This window comes from Episyrphus balteatus, chromosome 2 (genome assembly GCF_945859705.1).
Source record: "Episyrphus balteatus chromosome 2, idEpiBalt1.1, whole genome shotgun sequence".
Classification (NCBI taxonomy): Eukaryota; Metazoa; Arthropoda; class Insecta; order Diptera; family Syrphidae; genus Episyrphus; species Episyrphus balteatus.
The window spans coordinates 6208057-6231978 of record NC_079135.1 but is presented as its reverse complement, the minus strand read 5'-3'; the positions used below and the strand labels follow the sequence as shown (position 1 = coordinate 6231978).

The following is a 23922-nucleotide window of genomic DNA, read 5'->3' as shown; positions in this document are numbered from 1 at the left end:
TACAAAAAAATCATCTGTACCAAATTTCAAGAAAATCCCTCAACCCGTTTAGGCTGCAGCTTCATGTACAGCTTTTTGTGACGACGCACCGACGCACAGACCGACGGACGTCATGACGAAAACCACTTTTTCGGACTTCTCCATCATCGTAATGTTAGTTTTGATTAAAACCTCGAATTTTTTTTTTTACACGAAACCAATACTTGCCCTATTGAGCAAGTAAAAAAATTCATTCAATTATAAAAATACAAACAATTCTATTTCCACATTTTTGTGTGGTACAAACCTTGGTTTGTTTTAAATCACGACATCTATAGGTATTGTTTTTAAAGCATAAAACTCGCAACAGATTTCAATGTAAATAATAAACAAAAACAATCACCTAATATACCTAATGCTCGTATTTCAGTTATATAATCTGAAACACCCTGTTTACCCATTTTTTTTTTTTTTTTTTTCAGAACTCGCAGAATTGATAGCTATGGGTTTCATCTTAATTTAAAACCAATTTCCAAAAATTTCAATGTGCGGCGCGGCGATCATTTTATTTATTCCTCGAAATTTACAGTGTGGCCTTACCAAAAAATTTAACTTATTCAACTATGTTTAAAAAACCAAGATTCGAGAGCTAAGTTTTTTTTTTGTATTTATCATTAAAATAATTTCACATTCTTCGTCCTCACAATTTTAGGAAAGTTGGGACAATTTTATTCGCGTACCTAACCTACACAGAGAAAAATATGACCACCCAAAAATTAATAGATTGCCTTATTGAACTGTTTTATGAAGAAACCTTATTAAAAACAACGATTAATAAGGTTTTGACATAGTGATTTTCTATTATTTTCAAGGAGAAAATCTTCTTTAAATTTGGGTAAAGTCGAGTGATATGGCACCACGGGTGATATGGCACCCTTTCAATATCTCCCAATTAATGACTTCTTTTCAAAGCAAAATGAGCAAAATAGAATTCAGTCCGACGTAAGCTTTCAGTAGATGCATTCGGATCCGCAGTAACCATTGCCACTTAAATTAAAAAAATGGACAAACAAAATAGTGAGTTGAATTTGAGCGAAAAGTTTTTTTGTGTGAAATTGTTGAACGTGTGGTTCCAAAAGTATTTGACGCCGAGGCACAGTGGGTCACCTCCCATACAAAGTGCGGTCAAAAATATAATGACCATTTTTTTTTAATGAAACACCTGTATTATCATTTTATATGATTTATTATTGCAAAAAAATGCATCAAGTCAGTTTTTTTAAAATTTTGGTTATTTTCAAGAAAAATAAAAAAAGGTAAAAAAATTTTTTTTTTGAAAATGTTTTTTTTTTGAAAAAATGGTTAATGCCGGAAATGGACCTGCCTGTCAGTCGAGCACTTTACCCTTACCCTCTAGTTCAGTCTTTTATAAAAATAATAGTGCCAAAAAGGATTTTTTTAGTTTTACGTTGTAATTTTTTTTTCTCCGTGTATCGTCATTTAAACTCGTATTATTCGAAAAGGGGAAAAAACGGTGCTATTATTTCGAAAGGTAGGACGTTATTCTTCATTTGAGAACTTAAATTGTAGAGGGCACTCGAAGGCAAACCAACTAAATCTCTAATTTAATGAAAATTGAGCTAAATAAAAATGGTTAAAATTGCTTCGCTAACGAGCCCCATTATAATTAGCCTTAATGTTATTTAACAATATAATTTATGTTTTTAGAAAGTATTAACCTTCTCGTTTAATATCCATAACAATTTAATACTGTTCACAATTTTTAACACCCGCTATCCACTATCGCAAGTTCACACCTTATAACTGCAGCGATTAAAAAACTGTACTTTTTTTTATATACCGACTTTGAATGGCTATTAAGAAATTAAAAAAAGGGTAACCGTCAAATTTTTTTTGGTGTTGGTTCGATGGGAGATTGTAGAACGTTGTTTAATCATTGGATTTTAAAAAATTGACATTTACTTTTTTTATTTTTGACCTATGGCGGGACCCACTGTGCGAGGGTTCATTTTAACACAAACAGAACGGTAACGGTTGTATTTTTGTGTTTGCTTATTGCAATAACTAAGCAAACGTGATTATTCGTGTCATTTAAAGAAAACAGAAGTGTAGTCAAATGGGGGATATGGCACCCAAAAACCTCGGGATATATGCCACCGGTGCCATTTCGCCCGCATCTTCTATTGAACCTATTTATTTTTCAACTGACAATTGTATTTACAAAAAAACTTCAGCAAACCACGCCAAGTGGACTAAAACCCAGATCACAGCAGCCGTTGGAGCTGCTGAATGTCAAAAAAAAGCAGGACATAAGCATTTTGCGATTCCCTTCACACTTCACTAAATTAAAAAAGGCTTCTTAAATGACCAGAACCTAAAAGTTTGCCAAATAGCTTTCAGATTGGCTGAAAAGTGCGGAATAAGGCAGTAATCATAATGTCACTTTTGGTCTCATGATTCGTGTACGTCTTTCAACAGCACATGCAACAAGTGTCAAAAAATAATATCAAAAAGAAATAGGGTGCCATATCACCCTCCATTTTTTCAATCATGTTTTATTTTTGCGAAAAAAAACAAAAAATTGTCTTTGAATTACACTTATCTACCTATTTTGTATTTAAGAAATAGTTTTAAAAAAATCTGCTTTTGTTTGAAATAGATATCTTCTTTTTTCTCAAGTTATAGGTAACGAAAACCGAAAATGGGTGCCATATCCCCCGACTTTAACCTTTAGTAAAAATTTCATATTTTTTTCAACTTGGCACTAGAACAAAAATTGTGACGAATATTCTTATTGTGAGTTGGTTCAGGTGATAAAGTGTGCGACTAGAAAGTTGAAGTCATCAGTTCGATCCCTTACATGATCATGTTTTTTTTTTATATTCGTGGCAAATTTTAAAACAATAAGTAAAACCCGATTGTTTTTAATGAGATTTCCTTGTTGGATGAAATCCAAAGAGAAATCTTATTGCTTTTGTTCTATTTTATGCGGTCTATTTTTCTCTGTGTACATTTTGGTTCATGTCTTTGATTATTTTAAGAACTACTTTGTTTTTTGTCCATATTTCCACTTTCACTTCGAATACCGTTTGTTACAATTCCTCTGTATTTTTCCACTTTGCCCAGTTTTACATATTCAAAGCATTCGGCCATTATCATCAACATTTACAAATTTAAACCCATGTAATCAAGAATAAAAAGTTCTTTTAATTTTGCTACCCATTGTTATTATAATATCATGACAATAACTTAGAAGTGGAAAAAAATATTTATTAACCGTCTAGAATCAGCATTTTCCTAAGTTCTACATACACTTGCTATAAAAATTCTGACAAATATACAAAAAATAGGTTATAAAACTAAAAGAAGAAACAAAATTGTTAAATACATAATAGAATTTTGTACAGACTAATCCTCGTAACATAGAAAAAAATATGGTATCATATGTAGCTTAAGAACTACTAGACCTAATCCTTTAAGGCCCAACAAGTACTTTTCTAAGAAAAAAAAAAAGAAAACACGTCTCTTCTTTTCTTCTAACATCTACTTATATTCTTAGAACTTAGAGATAAGTAAGTATAACAAGTACTGACACCAATTCAATCACATCCTCTTCTTCTTCTTCTTTTTATTGTTTTGTCTAAAAAAAAAAAACATGCACATCACACAGTATGCTGCTGCAGTACACATGTGTGCAAAAATGTTTCAAATTATCCAACAGTTCACAAGCACAAGGGAGCATTTTCGTATTATTATGAACAACACACATACCCCACAGAAGACACCTCTTTTTCCTGAAATCAATCCTCATGTTTTAAAGGGAAGCACAGACACACACTGTACTCATATATGCATCCCCCCAACATAGTACAAACATGAAACGAACAACACACCAACCATCTTCTTATAATGTGTGCCCAGCCAACCCTAGACTATAAAATTCAGATTTGAAAATAAAGTAAAAACAAAAAGGAAATGATGATTTTTTTTTGAAAATCCACGAGGGTTTTTCTTGGCATTTCTAAGGCATGAATGCATAAATTTCCGACTTAAGCAAAAGCAATGTTTTTTTTGCTACATTCTACACTCATGCATGAATGTAGATATTCTCATATAATAATCGCATATAGAACCTTTTGTTTATAGAAATTATATGTTTTTTTACAAAAACACAGAGAAAATATCTATAACGAAAGAATGAAAAAAGGAGATTCCAAGACATCACACCGTCATCGTCATCTCCAACATCGACACATTTGACAGACAAAATGGGGTTGCATTGCAAAATTCTTATGCAACATGGCAATTTGTAATTCATGAAGGGATTTGCCTTCTACCAGCCAGCCTGCTTCCATTTGAGTTCAGTTCAGACATAAAATGATATTTCAAAGGGTTGAACGGAAAAGCACATTCTAAAAACAAAAATAAAAAAACAAAAAACCGACACACACAATCACCATCACCGCACTTCTTTTGAATAATATTCTTGTAATTGCAACTGCAACGCAAGTCAGAGACTATTTGCGATTAATTGCAATGCAATTAAGACGATTTCTTCACGCAGCTGTTAATCGCAGACGGTCTATCTTTTTCAGCAGCGATTAGAACAGTCACAGTGTATAGCGCAGCACTCAATTCGACGAAGGAATTTTTCGTGTGTTTCTGTTTATTTTTGTTTTAAAATTTCGTTGAAAAGTGTGCAATTAGTGGCGATGAGATGGCGGCGACGGCGACGGCTCCGGAAAAAGAGAACCTCTTGTTGCTTTCCGTTTGGTGGTAAAGCAAAGTGAAGTGAAAAGCCTAATGTTTGCTCCTGATGAGTCATGATGAAGTCAAAAGATTGGTGTAATGTAAAGAAGCTAATGGTTTAGGCTGTGAAGTTTCTTCATAAAGAAGAAACAAAATAATATAGAAAAAGCTTTTAACTTTTTTATATTTTTCATCTTCCACTTACGTTCCACAATCTTTAACAGCTCACTTCTTCTATTTTTTTAACAATTGAACTAATAAAAATATCTTTTGAAAAAAAACCCTCGAACATTAAATAATTTTACTTAAAAATAGTTAATAAATGTTAATAAAAATTTTTTTGCGTGAATTTTTTTATTTTTAGATTCCACAGCCTCTAATTGGAATTGAATGTATGAATGTATTTGATTAAATAATTTAAAGCTTACCTATATTATTTAGGAATATTTTCTTCGGATAACGTCCTTAAAAACTAGTTGTGTGGAACGCGTTCATTTCACATTTTCACGTGAAATGAGAAAAAGGCTAAATGAATAAATTTTCACTATTCAGATTCAATTGAAATATTTCAAACAACAATTTTCGCAAGCAATTTTGTTTCGCAAATTTAAAGTCATATTTAACTCGTGAAATAAAACTTAAAAATATTTTAAAAATAGAGCTGAAACTTTATCGTGAACGATTTGTTTTCATTTTCAGGTCAACGAATCAAGCTTACTTAATTCGAGTGGTAATAGAATATTCGAAAATAAAATCGTTTTGTGGAAATTTCTGTTTTACATTCCACAGCACCCATTCCTTATAATTAAAGTTATTTGTTTGGTATGCATTCATTTTTCATTTCACGAGATATGCCAAGTGGAATGTATTCAATGTTCACAGGAAGTTAATAATATTAAATTATTGATTTTGTGTTAAGGTTCCACGTTCCACTTAACATCTTTAAAATATTTAAGGTTTTCTCCGTAAAAAATCATTACATTCCATATACTTTCATAGTGAAATCTATTAAGCTGAACAAAAATGGATACATTATAAAGAACTAATCAACCAAATGTATTATTAAAGTTGTATGTCCTGCCAATAATTGAGGTATTTACCCTATATTGTTCACAGGAAGTTAATAATATTAAATTATTGATTTTGTGTTAAGGTTCCACGTTCCACTTAACATCTTTAAAATATTTAAGGTTTTCTCCGTAAAAAATCATTACATTCCATATACTTTCATAGTGAAATCTATTAAGCTGAACAAAAATGGATACATTATAAAGAACTAATCAACCAAATGTATTATTAAAGTTGTATGTCCTGCCAATAATTGAGGTATTTACCCTATATTGGCTCTAAAAATAATACACAAACCAACGTGTGATTATTTTGTGCGATTGACATGGCGTATAGAATGCATATAATGCACATACAAAACATTCCAACGTTGTATATGTTTGTGTTGAAAGTAGCACTCCTGAGATGGCCCAGAAATGCCAGTTATAATAGCTGCTTGCAGATAGTTTATTCCATTTTGATATTTATTTTGGCAATTCTTCGGTAAATTGTGTTCGATATTAAATGCGAGGTGATTTATTATTAAGCTTTCAAATGAAAATAACAATCTACAAAATGGGGTTTTAAATAAATAAATATCCGATCACCTGAGTTTCAAACGGCTGCCATTTTTGCAGAGAAAGATGAGTTTGATATGCTAACAAAAATATTATTGAGTATCTTCTAGGTTACATAAATAACACGGTGTTACAAAAATGAGGTTTCAAAATATACGCGGGCGGAGACCTATCAGGTTTTGTAGAGCTAGTCGCACTGATTACGAAACGGTATTTGAAAATCCCCTAACACCCCCAAAATCTGGAGTTACGGGCAAAAAACGGTTTTTTGGACCTTCACCCATTGAAAAAATTCTAGCTTCGACAATTTTTTACCCATTTTCGATTTATGAAATGAGTTTTAAAAAATTTTTTTTCGCCAATTTTTATTTTTGAAATCGATTATTTCAAAAACTATTGGTTATGTTATATTGATTTAAAAATTAGAATCAAATGTACAATTTTTCCTTTCGTAAATGGTATCATTTATTACTGTAAGTGTTGCCGTTGTTTTTTAATAATTTTTTTTTATTTTGATAATTTTTTTTTAGAAAACTGCCCCTCCCACCTAAAGGGGGGGAGATAGACCCCCCTTCCAAAGAAAAAAATCTTTGTATTGAGCTCCTCTACAAAAACCCGTTATCAAATCCTGGCGCCCAAGTTATCCCACTACGTGCCGAAACAACATTTTTGTTGTATACCTAAAAGTTCGAATTTCTGTATCTGGGTTGAAATCGAAAAGTTTTTTTTTCTAAGCCAATTTTGAAGTGATTTTCATAAAAAATACCTCGATTGATTGGGAAATAGATATAGTTTATGAATATATTTTTTAAATAGCATGTTGTTTTGAAAACATATACTTTAAATTGATGCCGAAGTTGGGCAAATGACGAAAAAAATGGAATTTTTGAACTTTGACAGCTTATAAATTCTAAGTGGTTTAACCGAGTTACATGTTTTATACATTGTTGAAAAGGTATATTTATCTTCTATCAGAAACTGTAAAAAAATCGAAAATGGGTAAAAAATTGTCGAAGCTAGAATTTTTTCAATGGGTGAAGGTCCAAAAAACCGTTTTTTGCCCGTAACTCCAGATTTTGGGGGTGTTAGGGGATTTTCAAATACCGTTTCGTATTCAGTGCGACTAGCTCTACAAAACCTGATAGGTCTCCGCCCGCGTATATTTTGAGTGTTACACCGTGTAATTGTACATATTTTTTTTTAGTTTTGTGCATTTTACCAATGTTTTGGTACGAAAAATAAAATGTTTAAACATTTGTAGTCCATCATTAGTTTTAATTTGAAATGAAAAATAAATGGAATTTACCCATATTCCCAAAGGCACTTTTTAAATAACTAGAATTCGGAAAAATTATCCCAAAATGAGCAGATAATTAGCACTAAACATCTAACAATGCATCCACAAAACCTGTCTTCTTTTCACTTTGGTGTACTTACTTAGTTTCTTTGCAAAAAAAAAAAAACGCATCCTAAAGAACTTCGAATTGCAGTGGAATTGAGTAAGACAGAACAAGAAAAAGGTTTTCTTGCTAAAAATTACGAATGTTTCAAGTGTTTTTATACTTTTTTGTATCTACGAGTATGTGTATCGTACTTTTTTCGTATCTTACTTCCTTGAAAACAAATTATAAACACCACAGCAGCTGCATTCTTTTTATTTGTCAATATATCTTTTGAACAATGTATGCACCTGTCAGAACATAAACAATAAAAGAAAAGGATGTGGAGGTAGAAAAAAAAAACAACATTTTAACTAAGCGCACACAAAACGAAAGAAAAGGCAAGAGTTTTGATAAATTATTTTTGTTTTCAGTTTTAAGCAGATATTTTTGTTTTATAACTTAGGTACAAGACAAACTATTTGTTCAGTTTTTTTTTTGCAGGTATTCCATTTCTTTTTTGAGGAATTTTTGAGTGTTGGAAAACAATTTTTTTGGGATAAATGTTTCTTCTTTGCCACTTCATTTGAAAAGATGTTAAAAGTGTTATTTATTGGTATAAGACTTTCAAGCTTAATTATGTGGACAAAAGTAGTTTAAAAAATAATTAAGAATAAATATGTGACTGTCTAAGAACTTGAAAAAATACTCAATCAGGGCTGATTTTTGGTGTTTTGATAGTTTAACTCTTGCGGCTTTATTTGTTTGTGGAATGGTTAAGTGTGATTTTGACCAAAGAAGACAAAAATTCTGATCACTAATAATTTTGATCATGAGTTGGCCTAAACTTACCATGGATATCAGATACCTGCATAAGGTTAGTAGTAACAGGCTTTTACATACATATATGTACGTATTTTTTTTATTAAAAATAAAAACATTATTTGTTTAACCCTTTATATTACTATGTGGCATTTCTGTAACAAACCAAAAAATATCCAACAAAAAATGTAAATTTCTTTTGTCTGTGATAACTTTATTTTTAAATAAATTTACTATTTTTTCGAAAAACTACAAAATATTTCACAGAAAAAGCGTTACAAGTATTTAATTGACCGTTTATTTTAAAAGTTTGGTTTTCTTGAGAATATGTTCCCATGTCTACAAAAATAAGAAATTCGGAAAATATATTTTTACTCTCTTAACTTACAAGATTTTCTTATTGGACTTTCGGAAATTGCGTAAAAGTAAATATTTAACAGTTTGTTGTTTAAATTTATGCATTTTTGTACTTGAGAACAGCATTTTACACTTTTTATTTTGTTTTCTAGATATCGAAAAACACTAAAAAATAAAAATATTGATTTTTTAAAAAATACGTGTTTTGCATTTATTTAAGGCAAGTGCTAGCATGTTACTAATTTTAAAATATACGTTCTTGGCATATGAAGGGTTAAAAGTTAGGAAAAAATAGTCTTGTAGTCAACTTTTTTCAGTTGAAAGTGCTTACAACTTTAGTTATCCAATAAGAAAGCGCAAATTCTTTTCATGATCTATTCAAAAATTAATAATAAATTTAAAATAACCTCCAAGTTCTTTTCACTATGTGTACCTACTGTATAATAACGTGCACTAACCCACAAATTTCTTTAGGCTTCCTAAATAGTTTTGAAACCATTTAAAATGTGTAGTATGTGAGTTTGCAAAAGATCCAAACACATTTATCAAAAATCTCACTTTTTCCTTTCAGGTTTTCAATGCAATCCAACCCATAAAAAATAATTAAAAATGGGCAGCCGTATAAAGATCTTTGTAAGGTACCTACAGCAAATGTTTAGTTAACGTTTCTTTAAAATCAGACATACCCCAAGATGTTAAGGCGAACACAGAATATGGTAAAAAAAAAACACAGAAGTTTTTTTTAGCTATAAGCATTCTTTTCCGGAATTTTCTTATTTAAAGTTTTTTTCTTTAATTTCAAAAGAACCCTTTATATCTTCCATAAACATTCATTCCTACCATCCTTCTGCGCTTCTTAACAAGAAATAACTATTTAAACAAAAGCAAAAAAAAAATTCTGTCTGTAAACGAATAATTATTTAAAAAAGGACTGAGGCAATTGCTTTTGTTTTTACTTATACATAACTTTTAAAACCTCCAAACAGTACTTATTCTAAGCATTTCACCAAAGTTAAACCCCTCTGGGTAGAAAAAATAACACTATACGACCATACACTCGACAATGTCGTACGTGAACGATATTATATACATTGTTGTGTCTTGAGGGCAAAAGGACGTTCACATTACACCACCAATGTCTTGGTCCTTCCACGTTCTCGTTTGAAGAGTTTTTTTTTTTGTGCCTTATTGTCACCTCACAAGAACAACTTCTCATTTCAATTATTTATCATCATATAACCAAGTCCGATTTTGCAACAAAAAAAAAGCAGAGAGAAGGAAATCTAACATCCAACAACCATCACCAGCCAACGCACGAAACAAAGAACATCATCACAGAAGTGTGTTTAGTGTACTCTCTGCTTCGGTGCACTAGAGAAATGAAAACTTATAAAATTGCATCCTTCTCTAGATGCACGCGGAGGAGTCAAGGAAGAAGACTCTGTGTTTTTTTCACATTAGCATCGGCATCTGAATGCCAGCGCAGCATTGTGAAAATCTTTAGAGTAGGAGTAATTCATAACATTTCTTTAGAAGATTTTCCTCCCAGAACCCCCATCAGAAACCCAGACTGCAAAATATAGAAAAACAAAAATGTAACAATTGTCGTCGTCGGCGGAGACGAGACCTAAACGAATCTCACATAGGATGCAGTTGCATCCCATGTGTTTTTAGTTCTTGAAAAATTTAAAGAGTCCTATGCACTTCTGAACTGTGTATAGGAGCGTTGAAACAATTTTCCTCTCTTTTTTTTCCAGTTTTTCTTCATTTTTCAAGAACAAGGACTTGAATGGAAAAAAATATAAAAAAAAAGCAATTTTAAAATTTTTTGTACCCGAAACAACTGGAAAGAGTAAATTAAATAAATTGTTGTTTGTATTTAGGGGGAAAAATAAGAAAGGCTGCATTTTTTTTTAACAAACAAAAACTTTTGAACAGTATACAAGATGGGTAAATATGCAATATCAGATGTTGTCCTTGGTTCAATGTTGACAAACTTTTCGTTTTAAAGTTGATTAAGACTTAAAGATGAAAGTTTTTTAAGTATTTTGAATAATTAGCAGGAAATTGTTGAAAAATTATTTAAAATATTAGTAATAATTCTTGAACAACTTCAGGATGGGTCACCTCGTAATAATTAAACATTCACAATCATTTATGAAAGCAGAATGTTCTGTGCTATTTTTTGACATGCAAGTGCAAATAAAGCGAAGTAAACTCCCTAATCTCGCTATAGATTTTGTATGCAAGACTCAAACTTAAAAAAATTTTGAAAAAAAAATTATATGCTTATGTCCTTCTCCAGGGTGCAACACGTCGTTTTAATAAGTTTCATAAATTCTTCTTCTTCCTTTTTCTCGGCGCTGTTATGATCTCGATGTCGAGGGGATCATAACCTTCCCACGTTACTGCTTCACACTAGTGATCCGCCTGTGGGGTTCGCCGGGTTGACCTCAGAAATCGGCGGCAAGCCTCCCGGTTTTGTATTGTTCCGTTTCTGAGGCCAACTGAATGCTGGTGTTTTTGCATTTGCTTGTACCAGGAGTTTTTAGGCCTACCTTTCTTTTTATTTCATTTATCATATTTCAAGTTTCATAAATATAACTTCATAAATTCACTCGTATAAGAAGAACAAACACGTAATGGAAATTTTACTTACTGTCTTAAAGAATCAGCTTGCTCTTTTCAAATGCGAAATTGAGAGCTTAAATCAAGGGAAACAATAAACACACTTGAATCCTAAAAAACCTTGTAAAAAAGAAGGCTTGACCCTCACCTTTAGAAGTTTGAGGCATGAATTGAAAACCTTGTGCGTAGAATTTATTTCTTTGGGATTTACTATTAAACAATGCAAACTCATCGTTGTCAAGAATAAAGGCATTTACAAAGGATTGATATTACTATTATTTTTCTTGATTATTTGCTGTATATTTGTTTTGTTTTTAAAAATATTTTTTTTTTTTTTGAGGAAATATTATATTTTTTATGTTTTTATCCCCTCAATCCGACTTATTCAAAGATTCAAGGTTTCGTAAATATTAAGAATACGGCTATATACATAAATATTGCATAGAAAAAAAAAAAACAACTATCTTAGAGAGAAATGCATTTTAAATTTCATCTGTATACACAATCTTCTCGTGTATTCAACATTTTCCATTTAGCTTTTTGTTTGTTGACAAGTAGGATACTTTAGTTTTTTTTGAAGAATACAAAATAAACAAAAATTTCCATATTTTGTACACACAACCAAGGCAAATTTTCATTTTAGTTGGAAATTTAAATTCGAAAATAATTTTCAAAAAAAATGAATCATCAATTAATGGGAGAGAATGACAAAGTGGGATTTTTGCACAAAAAAAAAGAAACAATCTTTTTGTTATGACCAAAAATAAGTTTCATTCATATTTTCTCTTTAGTCCAGTAATTTTAGGTTTTATCTGCGGAAAAATTCCTACTGGGCTGAATTTTGGTATACAGCTTAATGACGGCTTTGTTATGAAGATGTGAAAAATCGACATTGATATCGTGTCCGCGTTAAGAGTTATAGGGGTCAAAAGGTCACAAAAACTGGTTTTTCACGATTTTCAGCAAAACGGTAAGTCTTATCAAAAAATTTTCAATGCAAGAATTGTAGACCAGATTATTATAAATAAAAAGTGTCATGACACTTTTTTTTCCTAAGACCCACCGTTTCTTAGGTATAACGATTCAAAAAGTTGAAGTTTAGTTGTAATCGTCATAATCCTATTCCTGAAAAAAAAAACTCCTAACTGAAAAGTTCCTGAAATTTCATTATTTTTTTAGCTTGAATTTCGTTTCTCAACTGTTAAGAATATGGGGAAACCAAAAAAAAATAGAAATTTTCGCCATTTTTCCGATTGGGGCCCTTCTCCCGAAACCATTTCCCTGGGAATTTTTGTTTAGAATATGTCTGAAAATATACAGGGTGTGCAATAGAGAATAGACAACCCTAAAACGGCTTAAAGCTACACTTATGATTGTTCTAAAAACATATAGAAAAAAGTTCTATCGCAACCAGTTCATAAAATATGGACTTTTTTCGTTCAGTGTATTTTAAATTTTATCATCTTATGTTTTCGTTCACTACAACCACGAATGAATGAATTTTATTTATTTCTTTTTTTTATAATTTTCTACAATAATTGGATGAGTACATAAACACTTTAAAAATTTCATAGCTATTGCACATTTTCGTGAAAAAAATTTTGAAATCTGTTTTTTGATGCAAAATGTAAAAAAAGTATTTTATGAATAATTTTAAACACCTGTGGTATAAAATAAATCTATAGAAACCTAGGTGGCCATCTTTCTTAAAAATATTCTCCTTATACCAGAATATTTTTAAGAAAGTTGGCCACCTAGGCTTCTATAGATTTATTTTATACCACAGGTGTTTAAAATTTTTCATAAAATACTTTTTTTACATTTTGCATCAAAAAACAGATTTCAAAATTTTTTTTACGAAAATGTGCAATAGCTATGAAATTTTTAAAGTGTTTATGTACTCATCCAATTATTGTAGAAAATTATAAAAAAAAAAAAAAAAAATTCATTCATTCGTGGTTGTAGTGAACGAAAACATAAGATGATAAAATTCAAAATACACTGAACGAAAAAAAGTCCATATTTTATGAACTGGTTGCGATAGAACTTTTTTCTATCTGTTTTTAGAACAATCATAAGTGTAGCTATAAGCCGTTTTAGGGTTGTCCATTCTCTATTGCACACCCTGTATATTTTCAGACATATTCTAAACAAAAATTCCCAGGGAAATGGTTTCGGGAGAAGGGCCCCAATCGGAAAAATGGCGAAAATTTCCATTTTTTTTTGGTTTCCCCATATTCTTAACAGTTGAGGAACAAAATTCAAGCTAAAAAAATAATGAAATTTCAGGAACTTTTCAGTTAGGAGTTTTTTTTCAGGAATAGGATTATGACGATTACAACTAAACTTCAACTTTTTGAATCGTTATACCTAAGAAACGGTGGGTCTTAGGAAAAAAAGTGTCATGATACTTTTTATTTATAATAATCTGGTCTACAATTCTTGCATTGAAAATTTTTTGATAAGACTTACCGTTTTGCTGAAAATCGTGAAAAACCAGTTTTTGTGATCTTTTGACCCCTATAACTCTTAACGCGGACACGATATCAATGTCGATTTTTCACATCTTCATAACAAAGCCGTCATTAAGCTGTATACCAAAATTCAGCCCAGTAGGAATTTTTCCGCAGATTGGGCTTAAAAATGACTAAAATGACTGGGCTACTTTTCATAGATTTAATACAAAAAAGTGTATAGAGTAAATAATGACTCCTCTGCTAGGTTATCGTATATTATTTTTTTTTATTTTAGTAAGTTTATTGGAAATTACATTAAAAAGTTAATTTTATAAAAATTGACGCAATTGATCAAGACACAAAAAAGTCGAAGGATTTTCTATAATAAGTATAGAATTTTTAAAGGAATTTTTGTAAAAAAATGTACTAAAGTAAATTAAAAAAATATTTAGTAAATGTTCAGTAAAACTGTAAAATTTTTCTAACCCTTGTCGCCAAAATGTATGTTGTATAATATTTTTGATTTTTTTTTAGTTTTCGGATAAGTTGACAGCCTGTTTCGATTAACAATGACAATGAGATTTTTTAGATGAAATTTGCACTAATTTTGCATAAAAATTTCAAATTTTAAGGCCCATTTGCTGAAACGAGACTTAAATATTTATGTGAAACATAAAACATTAAGTTCTACTTAGTCGTTTGCACGAACTTCAAAATGTGTCATAAATTCCTCTAAGTTTAACATAACTTAGGGGGAAGAAATAGTAGATCATAAGCAATTTATGTTCTACTTAAGCAGTTTTAAAGAGAAATTTTCGCTAGAAAAATAATGCATTTATGTAAAAAATTACCACCAATTAATTTTAAAAATATCAGTTAACTTACCTTTAGAAATATTAACCATCTTCAGATGTAAAAATTCAGTTCTAAAATTGTTGAAATTTCACTCTTTTGTTGTTTTACTCCCTACACAAATTTTGACACACACATACTTTTACAAAACACAAATACATTCACTCGAATCAATCCATTTTTATTAAATAAAACACAAATTTTATATAATTTTCACTATTTTTACATTTTTTCATTAATTTAAACACACATTTAGCAATATTTTTGCTATAATTGCTCAAAAACAAATAAAAACTAACTGACTTTTGTATTGATTTGACATTTTAATTTGAAGTTCTCAGCGATTTCTTGATGAAAGTAAATCATTGCTATGTTGAACACAAATATTTTTTAGCAACTTAGAATAAAGTAAGTAAAACATAAGAGTTATGTTCGACCTAGCTAAGATTCGAATTTATGATCCGTATGAGCAAATGGGCCTAAATGATATAATTATCTCCTTATTTCCTTCAGCTAGGAAACTCTAAGAACTCACCTAATACTCCAGACAAATAATAAAATGGATAAAAAGAGGTGTATAAGAAAAGTCAGAGAGATACAGAAAATGATACAGAGATACAGAAAATGCTGTCAAACGAAATGAGGTAATTTGCAATAAAAACACTTTGGGTAGTCCCCTAAAAGTGTAAGTAAATTGGTTGTCTCTGTTCATATCTCTGGTGGATTTGTAAGCCTAGAAGGTATACATTTTTTTTAAATTGAGCTTAATTTTAGATCTCATACAAATTTCTCTACAAAATTTGGCAGAGCTAAAATTTATTTAAAAATTCCAGCCGAGTTGTGCTTCAGCTAGAAAATCACAATTTCGTTTTCAACTGCCCAATTAAGCGCACGGAAAAAAGTAAAAACAAAAAAAAACGGAGAAAAAAATGTCAGCTAAAATTTAGCCTGATCTGCGTATTTTTTTAACTTGAAAGTAACGTTAAATCGCCAAATTTAAAGCTTTAATCTTAATCGGCCACTGTGGTGTATGTGTATCATTTTTTTTCAAGCTTATTTTTTTTTACTCAAGAATTAAGTTCCTACTCTTTATCAAACAAATTTAATCACTTGACCACTTTAGGAACATATTATGATCATTAATATTGTTTTGATTTAAAAACTAAATTGTGATGTGCTGCTCCTTGTGGACCATTCCAAGTTTGGATCATATTGATAGATTCACCATATGCAACCGAGAACCACTTTTCTAGATGCATAAAGTGTAACTGTTCCATGAATGTAAAATCCGGAAAGTTTTCTTTATTACAGCTATGAAGGGAAAGCCCAGATAATAATGGTGATTACAAAACAATTAAATTTATTAAAAAGAACGCAGTCATTGCAGTTTTCTACATACATATTCGTATTACTCTTATCAACAAAAATGTGGCACAAAATCTAATACCAATTATTTTAAAGATGAAAATAACTTCCCTCCTTTTTTTTACAAATTGAATTCTGATTCATTCATCATTTTCCTATCTTTGCTGCTTGCTTGTGTGCCCACACGTTACCACCTTTTTTTTATTATATCAAGAAATGCAGTTGCAACTGCGATGTGTGTCCTTTTATTGAAGCAGCTGTCATACCCAACACTTCCGTCTCCACTATATTCCATTCAACGACATCGTCGCTGCCCGTTTCGTCTTCGTAGTCCCTTTGTGATTTCTTGCACACCATAATGCATTCCTTCCAATCAACGAAACATTCTCTTTATTAATTAAAATTCTTCTCACTCCAGCTGAGAGTCGAGTGAATTGCAGTGAATGAAATAAATGATAGCATTAATTAAATGGGAGAAGTCACAATCTTACAATAAAATATAATAATTCCAACAACAACAAACAACTACGGGGACGGCACACATTTCACACATTTTCCTAACAACTTCCTTATTTGGCTAGTTTTACCTCTGTATAGCTGTCGTTCATTCACTTGTTTTGTTTTCAATTCAATGTTCACCCTTCACTTTATTACTATCGTGTTTGTTTGTTGATTATACGAGAGCTATGTTTTTTGTTCCAAGAGCTTCGCAACTCCCTTTTTTCAAATATGGTCAGTAAATGAAGTTACTTTTCGAAGAGGGTACGGTCTCTCCTTGTTGTCTCATGGGGGCATGCATTGCCTTTGAACATCATTCTTTCCTGTCATCATAATAAAATAGTAACTAATTGCTTATTTTTTTCGTATTGTTACAGGGTGCTGGTAAAGAAATTCGTGAAGCTATAGCTGACCCATCGCCACAATGTCAAGAAAAAGCCTGGAACGCTGTTTTGCCACTTGTGATCAAACTGAAACGCTGCTATGAACACTCACTGGAACTGGAAAAAATCGTACCAAAACTACTGGGCCAATTGGTTGGTGGTAAATTGAATCCTACTCAACATTTAGAAACACAACAGGCCCTAGTCAAACAGTTGGCGGAGATACTTGAATTTGTGCTGAAATTCGATGAATACAAGGTAAGTGTGTGTGGAGGAGGTGGGACTCGTAAGTATAAAGAGTTGAAGGTAGACTGCTTAAATGGGTTTCATGCATCGTTGCATAGCGTCGTCGTCGCTCCCCGATGCTATCGTATAGGCAGTAGGTGTTCGTTCTGTATAGATGATTTTCTTGAAATTATGCGGAGCAAGTCTGTGGCACGTCAAGAAATGACGCGTGCAGAGGCGTTATGCGTATATGCTATCGTATCATCATCATCATCATCTTTAGATGCCCGCTTGTGGGAAATAATGTGGCCATTCATCAAATCGAACTACACACTTGGTTTACCATAAATGGGTTTTACATCTCGTCGTCGTGCGTCGCAGTAGTAGGTACGATAATGGGTTTTACGTTTTACGCCATCAAGAAAGAAATGTTTAATTCAGATTGAATTTTTATGCTACTTCCTACTTACTATACTCGTGATTTTCTGTTTTTTGTCTTGGGCAAATTGTGTGTGGGGATGATTTATGATATGAGGTTTGGTTTTTTTGAGATGTTATGTGAAATGAAGTTTATTAATAGATTTGTTTTGATTTTATTTACTTTGATTGGTGAGAATATTAGCAAAGAAAATACCTCCAAGACAGTCCTAGACTATTAAGAGAAATCTATAGAACAAAAAAAAAAAAAAAAAATTAATGATGTTATTGGAAAAGACTTGTGAAAGTTCATGAAAATATCAAGCCAAAATATCAAATGTCACATTTGCAACGTTTTCGTGTATGTAACTTATTAAAACAAATATGTATTTTGATTGTTTTTCAATGTTTTGTGTTTAATTGTAAAAGTTATCCTGAAGATTAACATTTATATGTATATTTGAAAAAGATTCTACAAAGTTACACCTTTAACATCCGAACACCGTTTTCCTATCCGAAAATAAAATCTTTTTTTTTTAAATCACACCTGTATAACGCAATTTAATTGGATATTGAAAGTAAATCGAATATATTTTCAAGTGATTGAATTCTATTAATATTGAACACTGGGTGAATAATTAATAAAATCATATGTACTTATTAGTGTCACACCCGTAACGACAGAACCAGTCTTATACGAAACTTGACTTAGACAAAAAGTTAGTTTTGTAATCCTCTACAAAAAACTTTTATGAATATTTCATTTTCATTTGAACTAATTTGTAGTATTACTTCAAAATTTTGAATCTGTTGTACTGCTGTACTGTAAACTGAAACTCCAAATAAGTTTAAAAACAGTAAATTAATTGAGAGCGGTTCATTGAATTCATTACTTAAAGCTAATTCAAATCAATATAAATGATTTTTAATTGACTTAAAAACAAGAAGGACTCCAAAAATGAGGTAAGGTAATTTGTTTGTACACTCAAAATATATCGTCGCCCTAGTATTGAAGTGCCGTATACTCCATTTTTGGGAAATCGCATTTTAATGCTTGGAAGATTATTGCGAAAGAACTACTCGTAACAGCTAATTTTTTAGTATGATATATATTTAAAATTTATCTTTTATATACATGTTATTGGACATCTGAAATTCTTTTAGTTTTCAAAATATTCAAATTTTTGTCCAAAATGAGTGTGCCGTATACGCCATGAAGTTTCTTTTATTTATACACGTAGTACGTCACAAAAAAAAATCATAACCGCATTAAGACACACGTCAAAACAATTCTCTAAATTTTCCTAACCTGCATGAAAAATTTGACGTAAATGCCAAAACTTGGTGTTTACTCTAAACAATACGTGAATATCTCAGCAACGAAAAAAGATAGAAAAAAATGCATAACAATTTTTAAAAGAGCACCCTCGAAAACATAAGACTTCATACCTAGTTCAAAAAATGCAATTTGGCGTATAGGGCACTCCAATACTAAGGCAACGATATTTATATGTTTATACTCGTGGCAGGCTTTTTCTTAGTTCACAGTATTAGCTTTCAGTCAAAAACCTAGTCAAATACGAATCAAATGATTGCCTTAAAAAATGGCTGCATTCTTTCAAAGAGATGTTTTTTGATTCTCTTTTCAGATACTACTACTTTTCATCTCCATTTTTTTTTTTTTAATAAATCTTTCGCAATCAGATAAAGGAATATTTAAAAATGCCATCCAAATACAAAAAAAAACCTTATTTAAAAAAAAAAAGAATATTCCGACTTTTTTGTTCGCCGCCGAACCCTAATTGACCATTATATTTACTTGCTCTATGGGGCAAATATTAGTGTCCAAAATTTCGTGGGTGTTCCAACGTTCATGATTGAGAAATCCAAAAGTGATTTTCGTCATTCCGTCTATTATCTGTTCGTCTGTGCTTCAATCCGTACATCGAGCTGGGGCATAAACGGATGGATGGATTTCCTTTATATTTACTTTACATCATGTGGGTAATTTCTAAGGCCCGTTTTTTTTTATTTTTAAATCTCGTCTTAAACGTATAGCTCCCATATACAATTTTCGAAGTATGACAGTTTTCTCGAAAACGGCTCTATTGAATTTGGATATAAACCCCGAATCAAGGGTATACCCACCATACTCGTGCCTACGACCCACTTTAATCCCCAGTTTAACTCTCATTTAGTTTCAAGAAAAATATAATATTTGAAGGTTTTTGATAGTTTTGCAATAAAACCGAAAACCTCAACTACGAATAAAAATTATATAAAATATGCATATATGTACTTAGCTATAATTATGGTTATGAAACTAACCATTTTTTTTTAATCCGTGATGTTTTAAAATAATAGAGCCCAATTCACATCAAATCTTTTTTTTATAAAAGAGAATAACACCACGTAAATTATAAATTGCTATTGTTTTCACTTTACCTCCATATAGAATCAGCTCACTTAGTACATGACTTGACTTCAAATTTTATTTTAACTTATTTCTTTAATTGGTTCATGGAATAGAAAAAAACACAATATCAAAATAGGAAAAGAAAAACAAATAAATCTAGATCAAGATTGAGTCTTATAGAGGTCATAATGTGTGTACCCAGAAGCACTATAGCGTGGATGCGGCGATGTTAAATGACCAATATTAATTGCTTGCTTCTGGATCGTATCCACTGTTAGTAGTTTTAAAATTTACGAAGGCTATTATGATTCCAAAAGCAACCAAACATTAATCTAATGCAGTTTGGTCAGAGAAAAAAGTTTGGTATAAAAGCCAAATTCTGTCCCAAATTCGATGTCAGTTTCTTGTTAGAACTCCAACTTAAACATGCTGCGTTTGGTGAGTAGCTCATTTGTTTCTAAAAAGTTAAAACACTCAAATCTTATTCCTCTTATTCCAGTCAATTACACTTTTATTAGTCACTTCTGCTTCTTGTCAATCTTCCTATTTTGGATCTCCAATTATCGTTGAAGACATTCCAGAGTCATTTACACAGCCAACTTTGGGAATTTTTCAACCTCAATTACGAAAGGATCAAGTTATTTTGAGCTATCCTAGATCAAATAGTTATGAAGTTGAAGAAACTGGACAAAGAGATTTTGGAAGGGAATTTGACTATTCTAGGCCATTTTACCAGCAACAAACTGATGAAATAAATAGGGTTCTACCTTTAGAGTCGGATAGTGTGAACTTTGACGTGAATGGAGATAGATATGATTCAACACAATTAGTGGAATATCATCATTAGGTTTTACTTTTTTTTAAATAAAATTAAAAGGTGCAAAAATTTTGTTGTTGTAGTGAATTTCTTTAAATCTTCTTTTACTAAATACCATTTTGATTGATCTTTTAGTAGTAAACGCTAGTAAACGCTTCCTTGTTATCATTTCCGTCAATATTCTTAGATTATAAGAACACATACGTGTTTCATTACCCGGAAAACCATTTTAATTATGTGATTTCCTCATTCGAAGAGGTTCAGAAATTCGTATAAACATTTTTCACAAGCTATTAAAGATTCTATAATCGTGTTATTAGCAAACAAAAAACGTATTTCGAAAACAAATCCATCCCAAAATCTTACATCCAAAGAATAAACCGTTAAAGTTTGAATGTATACTTTCTGTTTCTATTTATTTTGGAAGAACTATCAAAAATGTTTAATCCTTTTACATCAAAGTCTGTCTGTTTTGATAAACGTGCTAAATATTTTCGCTTTATAAGTTTCCCAACTTCAAAAAAAATATTGTGGTAGATACAGTTTATTTATGTGTTGTAACACTTCAAAAGGTGTGTTTATTGATTTTCCACCTGCCCCAATCTCCATTGGATAGTCTTTTCTTATTTATTTTTTTTTTAGGAATTTGAATGTCTTAAGTGAAATCGTTCCATGTTCTACAAACTTTTATATCAAAATTTATAACGTGCGTGTTTCATCTCATCGTCGATATTAATATACAACACGCCCTAATTTAATAAAAATGAAATACTTCAAACGACTTGAGTTCTTCTCATTCCTGGCATGATAAAAAACATATTAATGGGAACGAAAAAAATTCAATAAAAACATTATGTATGTAGAGTAGATATATAATGTATTTTTTTATATCATCGGCATATGTATAGGCATTTTTGTGTTGTTTGTTTGTAACTAACCCATCATCATCATAATAGGTGGTGTTGTCTTTTTTTTATCAGCTGCCATGATAATATTGGTCACATCGTAAACAACAAACCACCCACTGATGGTGGATTTTGTCCATAGTAATAAAAATAACGCGGACGATATTAAGGAAGGCCTTAAACAACTGCGAAGAACAATTTTGTGTGTCATTATGTATTTTTTTTTTTTGTATTTTGTATCTAAACGAAGTGATTATGCAGATAACATTGATTTGTATAAAAGCTTCAAATGGGTTAAAAAACAATGTATAAACCTTTTAGGTCTTTTTTTTAAGAAGGAAAGGTCGTGAGCTATAATCATAGATATTAGACATAAAAGAATATCATATCTACACAAAATTAATTCTGTTTCAATATGAAATTAAAATGGGAGTGTTTTGCAGAAGATAAAAATTCTCCATTAAGTAGAAATCATTCTTTCAAATAAATTATATTCGCATCTATAAAACTATTAACCCTCTGTTGGCACACGGGTGCGAATTTGGCAGGACAAAAATAAAAAATTACGATTTTTCAAAAAAGTGGTCACAAAAAAGTCTCTTTATAAGGGTGAAAATATTTTTTTCGCAATTGTGAATACAATATTCGAATTCCTCGGAATATTCTACATCAATTTCATACTTGATTCTCTATAAAATATTGTGACCGAAAAAAGGTCTAGCGACATAAAAAAGTATAAACCAAATTCGCACCCGTGTGCCTATCACGTCACAAAAAAGAGGTGGGCCTACAGAGGGTTTAATTAAAAAAAAAAAAATAAACGATCATTCCTCTAAACGCATTAACTTATTTTCTAACTTTAAATCCAAGTATTTATTATTTGTTTTTATCCTGTACTGTTGTAGCATCCTGTTTTAGGTAAATATAAAAAAAAACAGTTGAGGAAAAGCAAAAAAAGAACTTGTGAAAGTACATTGAATCATCAGTCACGTACAAAAAATTCTGCCATCACATATAGACACACCTACAAAATTACGGCTTTAAGACTGTCTCACGAGTTGGTACAAAAATGTAACTTCTTTAATTAATAAATTATTATGAAATAAGAAAACAAAAAAATATACAACAGACAAACAAAGTTAACCAGGAAATTCATAAAATTCTAATATCTCTAATATCAAATTGTCAATCAAACGATTAATTTCCTCTAGTTTAAGTTTTACCTTAAATCTTATAAGCTTAAGTGGTTTTTATGATTTGGCATTTAACTCCATAAAATATTTTGTTTAAAACCCAATTTTTTGGTATTTTTCACCATTTAAACAGTTGTCAAGACTTGTTTCCATATTAAAAGTGGCGATATTTTTATAAATCAGCAATATTTTACAAATTTTAGACTTAAACTCATAAATACAAAAATTTCCTTTTTTTTGTTTAAAAATGTAATTTTTTTTCACATCAAGGCCCTGTTTCAAAGCTACTACATCATCTGCATCAGCTGCATTTAATACATCAGCAACCTCAAAAGCCAATAGTTGAGTAGGCCCCAGGGTTACCATATTTAAATCTTAATCAGCCCTATCGTGAGTTTCACGTGGAATGTTTTCTACCGGAATATTTTTGTTCGCCCGGAATTTCAAAAGCTATTATGAGTTTCACCCGAAGGGAATTTACATTTTCCGCTAAACTAGTTCGTTACAAAATTTAAGTGAAAGATAACTGCTGTCAAACACATCGCAAATTACTTGAAAATAAAGGAAAATGTCCGAACGTGAACAACTTTTCGCCCGGAACTCACAATAAGGGAAAAGTGAAATTGAATTTTTCCGGGTGGAATCTTGTTTATGTAAAACTCAGGATTGGGCTGATTAATTATAATTATTTTACAACATACATACATATGTGTATAATATTTCCTTATTTGAAAAATTTACAAGTGTTGAGTAGTATACTGACAGTGATATAACAATTTTTTTGTTAAAATAGAGAAGTCATATAACTTTTAAGGTTTTTATGTACAAATTCCCC

At 30.9% G+C, this 23922-nt stretch overlaps 1 protein-coding gene across 1 annotated transcript in view; it reads left to right on the top strand.

Annotated features, from left to right (window-relative positions):
• The window catches only part of LOC129908302 (CYFIP-related Rac1 interactor A), a 57965-nt gene that overhangs the window by 32042 nt on the left and 2001 nt on the right, over positions 1–23922 (top strand). Inside the window, exon 2 of the mRNA XM_055984711.1 lies at positions 17109–17372. Within this exon, the coding sequence (XP_055840686.1) occupies positions 17109–17372 (264 nt within the window). The remainder of the gene's footprint in view (positions 1–17108; positions 17373–23922) is intronic.